The sequence below is a fragment of the Uranotaenia lowii genome, chromosome 2, assembly GCF_029784155.1.
Source record: "Uranotaenia lowii strain MFRU-FL chromosome 2, ASM2978415v1, whole genome shotgun sequence".
Lineage (NCBI taxonomy): Eukaryota > Metazoa > Arthropoda > Insecta > Diptera > Culicidae > Uranotaenia > Uranotaenia lowii.
In genome coordinates this window covers 119,671,230-119,686,720 of record NC_073692.1, presented here as the reverse complement: position 1 = coordinate 119,686,720, position 15,491 = coordinate 119,671,230, and the positions used below count along the sequence as shown (strand labels likewise).

Below are 15,491 nucleotides of genomic sequence, written 5' to 3'. Positions count from 1 at the left end.
GCAGAAATCATTCCACATCATTTAAAACCAAAACATTGTTGAGGTGTTGCGAAATTGAGGTTAGCCAATCTGTACCACATCATCATCGGGTTTGCTAAAAAATCCTCCGAAAATCTCGCCTCAACAACAATTGCCATTAAATGATGGCGACTGCTTGAATTGCTGGAATGAAACTTTAAAAGCATTGAAAAACTAAATGACGAAATAGGAATTATAGAAACGGTAGACGTAAGTATTTGACTTCTATTCTTAAATTTAATAATTTTTTTTGAACAATTTACCGAATGTAACAAGCATGGGAAAATTAAGGAGAACTCGAATATGCGACTGAATATTTATTACGTCCGTACAATTACGCTGCAGATATAGTTCTGACTCGAGCAACATACAAACAGGGATGTACTTAGGTTGAGGGCTGTACAGTGTTGCTGGTTAATTGGGTGATAACTCTTTACACGCTTTCTTTTAACAAATTTCAATAGCATTCTGATAACTAATCTAACTCATACCGCTTGGGTGGACGAACCACGCGACCACTTCGGGTCTTGTACGACTGATGATCATTGTGTATAGATGTATCTAACATAAGTGGATCTATATCCGGTATGGGATCAACCTCAAGCTTTACATCATAACTGTTTTCACTATCTTCATAGGCATCGAAATAAATTGATGTATTTGGACTTTCATTTTCAACTTTTACAATAACTTCTGGCTCAACAGCCAAGTTTTCTGGAGAAGATTGATTAGGTAATGGTACAATTTGTATCTGTTTTTCATTGTTATTTACTAGCTTTGCTAGATGATCTTCGAACAAAATATCACTAGAGTCAAAACCTGAGTTTTGAGTTTTCGCTATGAATCGTCTATTTCTACGAAAGAAATTTCCTATATAATCTTTAATGACATAAGACCTTTCATTTACAATACGATATACTATTCCATAATGCCATTCTTTTGCGTTTTTTCTAAAAATAACCTTTTCACCAATGTTCAGGGGTGGTAAGTGTTTCGCTGAACGATCATAGTACAGTTTTTGATTGGCACGTTTTTGTTTCCGCTTTTTCTGAACTTCCTTTTCGTCAATACAATTCCTAATCAGTAGATCAGGAGCAATTGGCAGGTGTGTTTTTATCATGCGACCGAAAAACAATTGCGATGGTGAGTAACCCATGCTTGCCACCGGAGTAGTATTATATTCCAGTAAACGATATTGAAAAGTATTTTTATCACCTGACTCATAACATCGCTTTAATATGTTTTTCGCAATAGCTACACCCTTCTCTGCCAACCCATTGCTTTGTGGATATCTTGGACTAGAGAACTTAAATTGCAAGTTGCATTTGTTGGCATATTCACAAAAGGCGGAGGAGTTGAAAGGAACATTATCGGAACGAATGATAGTAGGATATCCGTAACGACAGAACATTTTATCGAGGACTTCAATCACATGACTCGCAGATTTCTCGCGAAGACTCTCAGAGAGAATAAACCCAGAATAAGCATCGATAACGACTACATAATTATGCCCAGCGTATTCATAAAGATCCGTACCGATATAATGAAAAGGGTATTCTGGAGCAGCTTGTTGATGTAAAGGTTCTTTTTGTATGTTTCTCGTGAACCTCTCGCAGACCTCACAACTTTTGACAAGCTCCGTGATGTTATTCGTCATTCCAGGCCAGAAAAATTGACACCTTGCACGAGCTAGAGTTTTCTCAATACCCATGTGGGGTGCGTGTAGCCATCTTGCTATGCGTTCCTGTAAAACTGTTGGTATGACCAGCCGATGGTCTTTAAACAATAATCCTTCCTCAAAATGCAAGCAATCTTTGTATTTATAGAACATCTGGCTTAAATCGTCTAGCTGATGATATGGCGGCCAACTACTTTCGACATATGAAACAATTCGACGATATTGTTCATCTTTGTTTAGTGCTTCGATATACATCTGGTAATTATCTAACGACAAGCAAGCTCGTTCCGCAAGGGAGTGCACCATACCAGATAGCTGAACGTCGAAGTCGGTGCTATCACTCAAAGGAGCTCGTGACAAGCAATCAGCGATCAACATATCCTTGCCAGGTGTGTACACTACGGAAAGCCCAGGATATTTTAACAAATGGAGGAACATGCGTTGAAGCCTAGGTGTAACTTCATCTATATCTCGTTTGATTAGTGTTTCTAGAGGCTTGTGATCTGACTGCACTTTAAAATTTCTTCCGTAAAGGAAATGGTGAAATTTCTCACATGCGAATACTATGGCCAAGAGTTCCTTTTCAATTTGGGCCCATTTCTGCTCACTGCCAGATAGTGTTCGTGATGCATACGCCACTGGTCGACCCTGTTGTAGAATGACACTTCCTAAACCATGTTTCGAGCTATCAGTTTGAATTTCTATTGGGAGACGAGGATCAAATAAAGACAATACGGGAGTCGTAGTAATAGAAGACAACAAGTTTTCATATTCTGAGTTGTGATGTTCTGTCCACTCCCAAACAGAATCATTTCTGGTTAAGTTCCGTAAAGAAGCAGTACGCTGGGAAAGGTTGGGAATAAATTTTCCTAGGTACTTGAAAAGTCCCAATAATCTTAGGACGTCAGATTTGTTTTGTGGTTTAGGCATGTTGATGATTGCTTGAATATACGATTGATCTGGTTCGACCTGACCTGCTGTAATTATATGGCCCATAAACTTGACTCTTTTCGTTCGATACTGTACTTTGGACGAATTGAAACGGATATTGTTATCCCTAGCGCGCTGTAAAACGATTGTCAGTATGCAATCATGCTCAGTAAAATCACTCCCTGCGATCAAAATATCGTCAAAATATACTTCCACACCGGGTATGTCTCCAAACAGTTGAACCATTCTTTTTTGGAACATTTCAGGAGCACTACTAATTCCAAATGGAACCCTGTTCCAACGAAATCGACCAAAAGGTGTCATGAAAGTGGTAAGATCAGAGCTTTTGCGGTCTAATTCCATCTGCCAGAACCCATTTTGCAGATCTAACACTGTGAATATTTGCTTGCCACTCATTCGACATAGAATGTCTTCACCCTTAGGAATCAAGAAATGTTCTCTTTTGATGCAAGCGTTTAACGGTTTCGGATCTAAACAAATACGCAAAGAGCCATTTGGTTTCTCAACAATTTGCATGTTGTTTACCCAATCTGTTGGGTAGTCGACTGGGGTTATGATGTTAGCTTGAACCATTGAATTCAAATCAACCTTAAGACGTTCATGAAGACTCATGGGAATACGTTTTTTATAATGGAGAACAGGGATAGAGTTTTCTTTTAGTTGTATGGTACATGTACCCGGAAATTTACCCAGACCTTCGAAGAGATCGCTGTTACATTTCAACAGGGTATCTAAATCACAGGGGATATTAGTTTTAATACTATCGAGACGAGATACTAAACCAAAGTCAATACACGATTTCAATCCAATCAAGGGTTCACATGCGCTATCAACTACCAAAAATGGAGCTGTTTTAGTTTTACGAGTGTAAGGGTCATAGCAAGGTAGTTCCACTCTTCCATGGATTTGTATTGCGTTAGAGTTGTAATCAGTAACAAGATATAGATTGTTTTTATTTAAAGGAATGTTCATATTCTTCATCAATTTCAGCGGGATGCAATTAACGTCTGCACCTGTGTCTAATTTAAAACTTATTGGACACCCCTGAACATGGTATTCTTTCGTCCACCTCAAGCGTTTATTCTCATTCGAGCTGCTATTTGAATTCACTCTATAAGTAAGATTACGACTACTAATGTTTGATTTCAAATCTAAAAAATTCAAGAAATTACCTGTATCGACCCAATTAACACTGTGTACTCCCTTGTTACCAGTTGACTTGGATCCCCGCACCGAGAAGGCTCCTCCGCGGCTGCTGCTTCTGTCGGCACTGGCATTTCCTTGCTGTCTCGTTGATATGCAGAATTCCTGGTAGTGACCCTGCCGGTTGCATCCCCTACACGTAATGTTCCTTGCTGGGCAAATCCTACGATGGTTTCTGTTGAATGCTTGGCCACAGTTGTAGCATTTCGGTCCGGATCTCGTGATGACAGCCACCTCCCCTCCTGTTTCTGATGTTTCTCTTGGGTGCTCAACAGTATGAACAACGCTCAGCGGCATTTTGCTGTCCAACAGTTGCTTGTTCTCTGCTGCAGCTTCGAATATTTTACACGTCTCCACCACCTTTGCCAGTGAATCATTTCTGCCATCCAAGAGCTTGAGCTGCAACATTTTGTCATGGATACCAATGATGATTCGATCTCGTAGCATTCGATCAACATAAGAAGCATGACATACCGCGCATTCGTACTCACAGTAAGCTACTTGAGTGCGAAGTGCTGTTTCAAAATCGGTAAAAGTCTGCCGCTCCTTTTGTGTGATTCCGTTGAACTTAAATGCCTCCATTGCGACATTTCTCTGGGGCACGCAATAACCATCGAACGCCTCGATGACCTGTGCTAAGGTACGTTGTATCTGCTGTCCTCCATCGTCATTCGCTTCAACGCCGCCTCCGGCTGGCGCACCAAACATATTATCAACATCACCATTGTTCGGGTATAGTGTGTTGTAAATTTCAACGCCCCGTCCACCGATCAACCACAAGAATGTAGCGATTTTGTTTTGTTCCGGTTGATTGTTTTTGTTGTTCGCGATCATATAGATGTGGAAGTTTTGCTTCCATTTCGGCCAGTCTTTGGCGAGATTCGAACAGTCTAGTGGTGGTGGTAAACGACTGTCTGATGTTGCCATTCTGTTCACTAACACACGCTCACTGATATAATATGAAAATGGCGTCCAACGGTAACTTTTTTCACAAAAATCGAACCGCAAAACAAAACTCCGGAATCGCGTTATGGGGAACGAATCCTTTGCTAATCTATTGCTTTCGCGAACTTTCCAACGAAACTCACTTCCGACACCATGTAACAAGCATGGGAAAATTAAGGAGAACTCGAATATGCGACTGAATATTTATTACGTCCGTACAATTACGCTGCAGATATAGTTCTGACTCGAGCAACATACAAACAGGGATGTACTTAGGTTGAGGGCTGTACAGTGTTGCTGGTTAATTGGGTGATAACTCTTTACACCGAAATCTACCCATGTTTTTTGCGACATAATTTCAAAACGTAAAATTGACAGTGTGAAATTTATAAAAGTTACAATGCAGCAGAGATTACAGGAAGATTTTGAAAAAAAAAAAACTAAGCGATCAGATTATAATGTGAAACACACAATTTAATGATTGAGAAACTTGAAAAAAAAAAACAAAAATTAAAGAATTCACTTTGGTTTGAACCAAGGTTTTTAGATCACAAGGCTGAGGGCTTTGTTAGTGATCAAACTCCACGAACTCCATATAGTAGCTAAATCCAAATGGCTGAATCGGGAGTTTCTCATATCGTTACACCACCTATATGTACACACCTTGGTTTGAACAAAATTTAGGAGAAAAACAAAACATTCTTATACCGTATTTTTTTTCACCTGGAGGCAAACTAGAGGCAACCTAGAGTCGCTCTAACTGCTGTCATCGTGCTCATTTATTGCTCGAGAGGCAACCTAGGTTCGCTCGAAAAACGGACGGAGTCGCCCTGAGAAGAAAGTCAGTTTTGCGAGAAGTTCACCAATACTCTCAACGTTGTTGTCAAAACATTAAACAGCTGTTTTTGGCTGAAAGTAAAACAGTTGAAATAATGAACGGGAAAATGATTATTGCCGCGATTTTGAACCTCTCAGCCAAGCAAAATCTTACTATCTGCTGTCCAGTGCAATCCGGACACGAAAAAAGGCAATCCGGATGTGAAGAACCGAATGAAGAAATCCAGAAGGGAGAACAGATTGACAGCTGTATGTAAACATTGCGCTCGTTCTCACGCACACCTACGTATGGAATAACTCGAAACCCGAAAATCATTTTTTTATTCTGACAGTTCTAGATCCAAATCCGGAATCGAAAAAAAATACGCCATTATTAATCTACGTATATGGCACCACTGCTTAGCAGCTGCTCGCTCGAACGTCGCGACGCGACGTCGATGATCCAAAAAGTACCAAAATAAACCACTTTTCTTATTGGACTCGTGCATACACACCAGGATTGGTGATCGATTTTTCACAATCGGAGTGGTGCAAGGTATTTTTTCCTCCAAATTTTGTCATTCTAGATTGAAACCTTCGTTTTATCTATTTTGTGCAGGGGCCCCGTAAATCGAAATGTCCCTTACTAGACTTTGCGGTTCTGCTGCAGGGGCCTTCCCCTGGCAGGTGCTGCAAAAGGGCAGGCCAAGCCCTGTCTTGGCAAGGTTGCTGCATTCGTCGGGTGGCGCTGGACCGAATTTGGTCCGTACCGTTGCCGTGGGAAGTTCACCCACGGTGCTGGTAAGAAGGATTCGGGAAGAGTGGAACTATCAGGGCCAGAGTCAGCGCCGAGGCTATAAGAACTTTGGCCACAAACCGGAAGGAGAACCTCTGTTTACGCGATTGTTCTATGGCTTTCTGGCGACCGTCATGCTTGGGGCTTGCATCGATTGGGAAAAGTAAGTTTCCAGCTTTAACCTTTTTTTATGAGAATTTTTTTTTGTGAAGGTCGACCTTTTCAAGAGAAAGGCTCTGTTTCCTTGACCTTACCTTCTTTAACATTTGGAAATCAATCGAAATGTTTGCCTAGGATAATAGCTTTTATTTTCATATCGCGAAAATGATGATTCATTTAACTTTTCCTTACTCGATTTAATTCACAGACTCCGGAAAGCGATAACGATGCCCAAGGTTGATGCGGATGCTGGGGTAGATGTTACCTCATCACAACAGCTGAACAAGGAGGGCGAATCCGAAGAGGACGATGAGGATGCCCAGGCGAAGAGAAAGGCTCGTAAGGAAAAAGTCGGTTTCCGGGATCGCAAGGTAAAGGCTACACAATTATTCTAGTTTGGACGCAATAATTTCTTATAGTTCAATGTTTTAAGTTTTGCCAAACGAGTTGAATATAGTTTTCTGTTATGAAAATTTTATTTATTTGCCTTTCTATTTTGTATGTTACTTTTTGTATTTTTCATTGTAAATATTTATCATTTGTGTTTTGTTTCAAACAACCGATACACACGACACACCAACAACATGCTCTGTCCTATGCTCTGGAAACGACCGGAAACGCGCATTTACCCCAGATAATAGAGTACGAGAACCGCATGCGGTCGTTTTCTACGCCGGACAAAATATTCCGCTATTTCGCCACCGTCAAGCTGATCCATGGCGAGTCGGCTACGGTCTACATGACGCCGTACGACTTCCTTCGAGCCATTACACCGGGACTAAAACAACCGGATGGTAAATGTTGTTTGATAAGCCTTTTCTTTGACTAACTCTGCTAAATTTCGGTGATGGAACACTAATATGGTTAACTTGAAGAAAAAACCCTTATAACGGGTTCCCAAGTAAAAATGTTGATAATTTTCTTACAGTCATCATGAGTATAATGTTGAAAAAAATGTGGATACTTTTCTAAGCATTAAGGATTAGAAAATTAATTTTGAAGTACCTGTTTAAATATCTGCCAGAGAGATGCTGGGGCAACATATCAATTCACCGTCTTATACACAGTTCAGATAAAATTCGATTTACCTTTTTCTTGCCTTTTGAACAGCGCAATTTTATCCATTTTTTTTGTCTACGAAGGGTTTTAAGTTTCGATAGTTTGTTCATCCCGAAAATGTTTGATCCGTTAAGACACAAAATAAATATCAAAATACATAAATACAGACAATACTAAACAACATGTTGTTCAAGCTTTTTTTATATTATTTTCCTGGGTTCCTCTAGAAATGTTTTCCAAGCCACAATCATTTCCACTCTTTGGCATCATTTCAGAGTTACCTTATTCTCTTCAGTGTTTCAATGTTGTAAATGAATTTGCATTTGTTAATCATTCTGATTTATTAACGTGTTTTGTGTTTTTAGTGTCCAAGTTTCTATGTGTCCGTGATAGTTTCGTCCCATGTTCTTGTCCAACATAAGTCAAAACTAACGCATGTCAATAATTCTACCGAAAAAATAAATCTCTCCCTTTGTTGCCGCTTCTTTCAATATGGGGTCGTCAATGTCCGACGTCCAAAGATTATCGAGTACGAAAATCGGATCCGGCAGTACTCGACCCCGGACAAGGTGTTCCGCTACTTTGCCACCATCCAGGCGCCGCAGGGCGAAACCATTGAGGTGTTCATGACGCCGATCGATTTTCTGACCAGCATGACACCGGGCATGAAGCAACCAGACGGTATTTGAAACTATTCGAAATTATTTTTTTTTATTGCTTGCTTTCTCCACTCTTCGGTGTTGAGAACGTGATTTTAGAGCTGTGTTCTTGTTTTCATGAAAATATGTTTCCTTGTTCAATATTTCTTTATAACTTTAATTTTTAGCAGTCTTTTATTCATCTGTAATATTTTAGTTTTTTAATGCTTTTACACAGTAAACGAAAATTACCGAGTTAGGTAATATTTTTACCGAAATCCTAACATGTTTAAATCGTTAAACTGTTCGGTAATTTTTTTGGTAAGTTCGGTAATTTTTTTGGTAAAAAATAAACGAACATCGGTAAATGAAGAATCGATTTACCGATGTTCGTTTATTTTTTACCGGAAAAATTACCGAACAGTTTAACGATTTACACATGTTAGGATTTCGGTAAAAAAAAATACCGAAATCGGTAATTTTCGTTTACTGTGTAGTTTTTGAAAACTAGTAAATTTCTGTTAGAAGTTTGAAGGAAACGCCATTAGCACATGTGCTTATATCATTTTGAGCGTTCATTTTTTCTTCTGTAAACTGTTGATTTGATGATTTACTTCCACATGCCGGAAAAGGGTGTTTTTAATAAAAAAAAGGAACGGATTAGAATTTATGAAAAATCATGTAAAAAAAGCGAAAAGACATATTTTTTCAAATGGAGTTTTAATCAGAAAGTAGTTAATTTTATGTTCACAACTGGTACACTAGAGTTTTTCTTCTACACTGGTATATATACCGCGTAAAAACCGTATTATTCTCGTAAATTGTATAAAAAAGGTGCTTATTGCGAAAAACAGTGCTTATTACGAAGCTCTGAAACTTGAGACAATTAGACATGTAACTTGAGAACTGAGACTTGAAACCTGAAACCTGAAACATGAAACCTGCAACCTCAAAACAAGAAAATGGGAACTGAGATATAAAATCTTTCAACTGAGACCTAAATGCTGCCATATTAGAACTTATACATGATACATGTAACATGAGACCTGAGAACTCCTGGAAATTATGACCTGAGACATGACACATGAGACGTGAGACCAGAGAAATGGGAAGAGTAAGGCGAAGTGAGACTTAAGGCGTGATAAGTGAAAAATTAGACGTGAGCAGAGAGAAGTAAGACGTAAAAAGTAGAAGTTAGACGTGAGAGGTGGGATGTTAGAAGTGAGGAGTGCGATGTGAGTCGTGGGAAGTGAAAAGGAAGAAGTGAGTAGTTTTATGTTAGTGGATGTGATGAGAATAGCGAAATGAAGTGAGACAACAGTTGTGAGACGTGTGCAGAGAGAAGTGAGATGTGCGACGTGAAACGTGAGAAAAGAGTGGTGAGAACGTGAGAATAGAGTGGTGAGAACGTGAGAAATTAGAAGTGAGAAGTTAAGGTGAGACCTGAGGAATGGGACTTAAGGAATAAGATCCCCCACTTCTCATGCCTCACGTCCCCGTTCTTCCGTCTTGCGTCTCACATCTCATGTCTAACGTCTAGCGTCTTAAGTGTCACGTTTCATATATCACGGCTCACTTCTCACGTCTAACGTCTCAATTCTCAAGAAACAAGTCTCATATCTCAAGTATCAGGATTCAAGATATCAAGTCTCAGGTTCCATGTCTCAGTAGACTGAGTCGATTTGGGGTCATTTTTGAATTTCTCAAACCCTGGGGTCTTAAAAGCTGCGTTTTGGTTAAAAATTCATCCATGATTTTTTTTTTTGCAGAATTTTAAAGTAACGTTTACATAAGTAAATTTTAACTTTTAGGTTTGTATGAGAAAATCGGATATTTTGTACTCAAAAAATAAAAATCATTTTTGTTTCTTCAGTGGAACCGAGCCAATTGATCATTTTTTGTGCCAATTAATAAATTCTTTAAGAGAAATTTTCCACTGAATAACTTTGTTGAAGACCTTAACTTCGTATCTTACCAGGCAACAACGTTTTTAGCTGTTGAATATGGGTATGTCTTTTTGTTGGAAGCACTTTGGGCAGTGGAAAGGAGAGATCTGTATTACTTGCTGGTAGAACTTGGAATACTTTATTTCTAATAACTCGCTACCCTAAATATTAAACCATTTCCATGGTTACAATTATTAATTGTTTATTCATTAAACATCATGCTTGTGTTGCTATTCATCTCACCGATTGCTTCGATGAGACAAATTTCAACTCTCCTCTTCAACACACGCATTCCACAGCCTTCTAACTGCCTCCGGCGGGATGGGACTATTCCTGTTCAACGCACGCACTGGACCTCATTCGTCGCATTCATTGCACGACGCTCTCGCCCCTGTTGCAGCTCGACGACCTTACTTCTGACTTCTGGCTCGTCGCAGTCTACTTAATGCGGCTAGAAGCTTTTACCTTCGCCTCGACTCCACTTGGCTTTCCGGTCCGAGGACCTTCCATGGCACCGGCTTGTCGACCTTCCATGGTACCCCACTCGCAAGTCCACTAGTGACTCCTGGTTCTTTACTTGACGACGTTTCATGATACCGGTCCGCCTACCTTCCATGGCTTCCGGTTCGAGGACCTATCAGTGGCTCTGGTTCGACGACCGCATTCGTGGTCCCAGCCCTACGACTTTCCATGGCACCCGTCCGACGACCTTGTTTGGTTCCGGCTCGACGCCTCACTAATAGCACGACAACCTTCCAGTGGTCCCGGTCCGACTACCTCCCAATGGCTCTGGCCTGACGACCTTACATGGTTCTGGTCTGGTCGCTCTTCCTGCGGCCCGAAGCTTCCTTTCCACCTCGAGCTCTTTCTTGAGGCCTGGGGTCCAGCTCGACGACCTTGGCTTTCCAGTCCGACGACCTACATCTGGCTCCGATCCGACGACCTTCCATCTGACTTCTGGTCACTCCCTTGCTGCGGCTCGATGCTTTCTCTTTTGCCTCGCCTTTCCTGAGGCCTGCGCCTTCCAGTGGCTGCTGCCACTTGGCGTTCTGGTCCGACGCCCTTCCACCGGCTTGACGACCTTCCGTGTTTCCCGGCTCGTAAGTCATCCAGTGGTTTCCGATCCAACGACCACCACCTGGCTTCCAACTTGACGATCTTCCACGGTTCCGGCTCGCCAAACTTCCATGGCTTCCGGCACGACGACCCACAAGTGATTCCGGTCCGCTTCCAGTGGCTCCTGCCAAACGACCTTCCAAAGCTCCTGTCCCGTGTCTCTTGGCTTGTCGACCTCCTGCTGGCTTCCCGGTCCGACGACCTACCAAACTCCTGGTCCGACAACCTTTCACGGTTCCGACTCGGCGACCTTCCTATGGATTCCCGGCGTTGGCTTGTCCTCCCATAATTGGCATTCTGGCTGGATAAACTACCACTGATTCCACTCCTTCTTCCTACTAGTGCTGGGCCCATAACCTGTTGTTTTTTTTTTTTTTTAGTTGGTAACCACAGGTGGTAAATCCCGGTTTACGGATTGTATTCCAAGGCACGGCGAGCCACCGCGTCCCCCCAGTTTGCTACTCTGGGTCCATGGGTACAATGGGAAGACTCATGATATACTCCGTGTATACCCCCTACTCCCTAAACTCCACCTGGGGCCGCAGACCTGGTTCCCACCTCGAACTGTTTAGTACACTATGCTTCAATAGTGGGAGGTCTATTCGCGCTAATGCGCTCAAAGGCAATACTCATTAACGAGACCACTTTCAGCAAAACCTCTCATCCTTACGACTCGACGCCTGAACTCTCCTCTAACGACTTGAGAACCGACATCTTCTCGCAATGACTCGAGATTCCCACACAAACCTCTCCTCTTCGCGACTTGAGGCCTGATCTCTCCTCTAACGACTTGAGATCCGACCCCTCCTCGCATCGACTCGAGGTTTACCTCTTCTCTGCACGATTCAAGGCCCGATCTCTCCTCTAACGACTTGAAATCTGACCTCTCCTCGTAATGACTCGAGGTGACCACTTGTACCCCTCCTCTTGTTGGTAAGGGGCCTGATCCCTCCTCTTACGACTCGGGACCCGACCTCTTATCATAAAGACTCGGGGTTGACCACCTCTCCGCCTGAAGGTTTGAGGCCTGACCTCTCCTCTAACGACTCGAAGCCCGACCTCTTATCTTCAGGGTTCGAAGTTTGCCACCTTGCCCGTCGTGTGCCAGATCGAGAGCAGCTTATCCTAGACTCGCGCCTGTCACGGCACACGCTCGGGACTTAACGCAACGACTCGGATGATTCCCGACGAAGACGTCATCCTACACCGACTCGAATGGCTCGCCCGGCGTCGAGAGCCACTCTACCCGTGGGTATTCCCCGAACGTGGAATAACCCTTTCCCAACGATTTCCACTGCGAAGAAGGTCATGTCTTATCCCCGCAGCTTCTGTCGTTGAGAACCGCTCTACTCGGATACTCCCCGAAGGTGAAGCATCCTACTCACGAACGCGGCGCACCCACGGCATCCGCTACGCAGAAGGTATTGTCTTATCTTTGTAACTTCAAACCGTGGGGTCGGACGCACTCTACTCGACAGCCCCCCGTCGATGGGGTCAGTCTACTCCGACCGTTGTCCGGTCTTCTTTATCCCCCTTGGTTGGCAACCCTAGGATTTTTGGCCCGCGGATTTTCCTGCCCGTTGTGTGCCAAATCGAGAGCAGCTTATCCTAGAATCGCGCCTGTCACGGCACACATTCGGGACTTGGAACGCTACGACTCGGATGTTTCCCGACGGTGACGACATCCTACACCGACTCGAGAGGCTCGCCCGGCAACGAGAGCCTCTCTACCCATGGGTATCCCCCGACAGTGGTTAACCCTCTTCCCTCGAGATCCGCTACGAGGAAGGTAAAGTCTTATCCCCGCAGTTTCCCTCTTAGGAAGCGGCACAACTCGGATACCCCCCGACATTGGGGTATCCTACACACGTTCGCGGCGCACCCCTGACCTCCGCTACGCAGAAGATGATGCCTTATCTTTGTAGCTTCGATCAGGGGATCGGACGCACACTACTCAGATGCTCCCCGCCGATGGAGTCATCCTATACCGTTCGCGGACTGCCGTTGGTTCCAGCTCCTCTACAGGGCAGTCATGATCCGGGTGAACCCATCGCTGACCGCATGCCAAGTGTTGGAATCCGTACACATGCTCTGTACAACGTTATCTGCTGTCGTGTCAGGCCCACAGGCGGCAAATATGGAAGTAAGTACCGCCGCAAACCTCGGACAGACAAACACCACATGTTCGGGTGTCTCCTCTTCATCACCACAATCTGGGCAATATGGCGAAGCCACATGTCCAAACCGGTAGTGGTACTTCATGAAGCATCCATGACCAGTCAGGAATTGCGTCATATAGAAGTCCACTTCACCGTGCCTTCTTCCGATCCAGCTCCCGACGTGCGGGATCAGACGATGGGTCCACCTTCCTCTCGTTGAGCTGTCCCACAGCTGCTGCCAGTTGGACATCGAGTCCTCATTGGCGAGATCTCGGACGTTGGGCGTGTCTTTGTTGTCGTAGCAATAGACATCCTCCTCAAGCAAAACCGAGATGGGCATAACACCCGCTACTACACAGGCGGCTTCGGACGACATGGTCCGGTATCCGCTGATAACCCGCAGGTTCATCAACCGCTGAACGCTGCTAAGTCGCTGCAGGTTACAGCTTCCTCCCAAGGCCTGCCTCCAGGCCGCTGCTCCGTACCGCAAGATCGAAGTGGTCACACTTGCCAGGATCCGCCTTTTGCTGCTTTGGATGGCCGAGGAGCTCGGCATCATTCGTGTGAGTGCGGCCGTGGCCATTGCCGCTCTCTTGCACACGTATTCGACATGGCTCGTGAAGCTGAGCCTGTCGTCAATCATCACCCCTAGGTACTTGATTGCGCGTTTGGACACGATATTGCACGGTAAAACGGCAATGGTACCTTTTTGGGGTTATTTCAGGTTGGTGATAAGCACCATCTCGGTTTTGTGGTGGGCTAGACGCAGGCACTTGGAGTGCATCCAGCGTTCCACTGCCTGGATAGCTACCGTGGCCAGTAGCTCAACCTCCGCTGTTGAGGAGCCCCTCGCCAAGAGGATTACATCATCTGCAAATCCTACGAGTTCGGCTCCGGATGGGAGGCTCGTTCGTAAGAGTTCGTCGTAAGTGATGTTCCACAGAACCGGGCCGAGTATTGATCACTGTGGAACACCCGCCGAAACCTCTTGTGTTCGCAAACCCTCGCCGGTCATATACTGCAGTTGGCGATTGTGGAAGTAACTTTCCACAAGCCTATACAGATATGCCGGGATCCTCATTTGGATGAGCGACGACGCAATCGCTGTCCAACTGACACTGTTGAAGGCGTTCTTCACATCCAGAGTGACAACCGCGCAAAAGCGGAGCCCTCTCCTCTTGGTCAGCCTGGCTCTGTCCGCTACCTCGATGACCGAGCGGATGGCATCTACGGTGCTGCGACCTCGACGGAAACCAAACTGTTTCCCCGAGAGTCCGCCCTCACTTTCCGTGTATCTCTAAAGTCGGTTCTGAATCACCTTCTCCAGGACCTTACCCGATGTATCCAGTAGACAGATCGGCCGATATGCCGATGGGTCTCCTGGACGCTTACCCGGCTTTGGCAGAAGAACAAGTTTCTGCCGTTTCCACGTGTCAGGAAACACCCGTTCCGTCACGTATCGTTGCAACGATGTTCGGAACATATCGGGGAATTCCCTGATCGCGGCCTTCACCGCGACGTTCGGAATGCCGTCCGGTCCGGGGGCCTTCCTCGGTTGGAGAGATTGGCGATCTCGCGAAGTTCTTCCACCGTTATCCTCTCTTCAGCGCTGGTGTCCCAGTCATACGGGACTGTTGGCCAGCGGGTAACATCGTGCTGTGGGAACAGCTCATTGATGATGACTCTCAGTTTATCGGGGCACGTTTCAGGTGGTGCACCCCCACTTTTAGTTCTGCCCATGACTATCCGATAGGCATCATCCCATGGACAGTCGTTGGCGTCACGGCATAACTGTTTGAAACGTGCCCTCTTGCTTGCGTTGATGGCCCTGCGGAGGGCCGATCTCGCGCTTGTGAAGAGTGGCCTATGCTCCGTTCGCTCTTCTTGGGTCCTTGCGTTCTGCATCCTGCGCCTTGCCCTATGGCAGTCGGCACGCAGACCCGCAATTTCCTCCGTCCACCAATAGACGGGTGGCCTAGTGCTTTTATGCTTGGCCCTTCTCGGCAT

At 44.5% G+C, this 15,491-nt stretch overlaps 2 protein-coding genes across 4 annotated transcripts in view; one reads left to right on the top strand and one right to left on the bottom strand.

The window, feature by feature from the left end:
* Positions 1-347: 347 nt before the first annotated feature.
* Positions 348-5,022, bottom strand: LOC129743738 (uncharacterized protein K02A2.6-like). 2 transcript variants are annotated; one of them, XM_055735866.1, is made up of 2 exons: positions 3,820-3,900; positions 348-3,758 (listed from the first exon to the last, which is right to left on the bottom strand). In XM_055735866.1, the coding sequence occupies exon 2, from the start codon at positions 3,626-3,628 to the stop codon at positions 494-496; it is 3,135 nt and encodes a 1,044-aa protein (XP_055591841.1). In that variant the 5' UTR covers positions 3,629-3,758; positions 3,820-3,900; the 3' UTR covers positions 348-493. The 2 variants fall into 2 exon arrangements, with proteins under 2 accessions (XP_055591841.1, XP_055591842.1); XM_055735867.1 differs by having other exon boundaries at positions 3,656-3,758; positions 3,820-5,022.
* Positions 5,023-6,034: 1,012 nt separating this feature from the next.
* Positions 6,035-15,491, top strand: part of LOC129743740 (calcium uptake protein 1 homolog, mitochondrial-like) — a 53,790-nt gene continuing 44,333 nt past the window's right edge. The window contains exons 1-4 of one of the 2 annotated variants that reach the window (XM_055735871.1): positions 6,035-6,167; positions 6,231-6,570; positions 6,775-6,937; positions 8,147-8,306. In XM_055735871.1, coding sequence (XP_055591846.1) covers positions 6,248-6,570; positions 6,775-6,937; positions 8,147-8,306 — 646 coding nt within the window. In that variant the 5' untranslated portion in view covers positions 6,035-6,167; positions 6,231-6,247. Of the gene's footprint in view, positions 6,168-6,230; positions 6,571-6,774; positions 6,938-7,200; positions 7,361-8,146; positions 8,307-15,491 lie in introns of both variants that reach the window. The other variant, XM_055735872.1, reaches the window with a different exon arrangement.

Excerpts from the sequence above, each read along its gene's own strand:
- LOC129743738 (XM_055735866.1), bottom strand. The coding sequence starts at position 3,628 with ATGAAGAATATGAACATTCCTTTAAATAAAAACAATCTATATCTTGTT.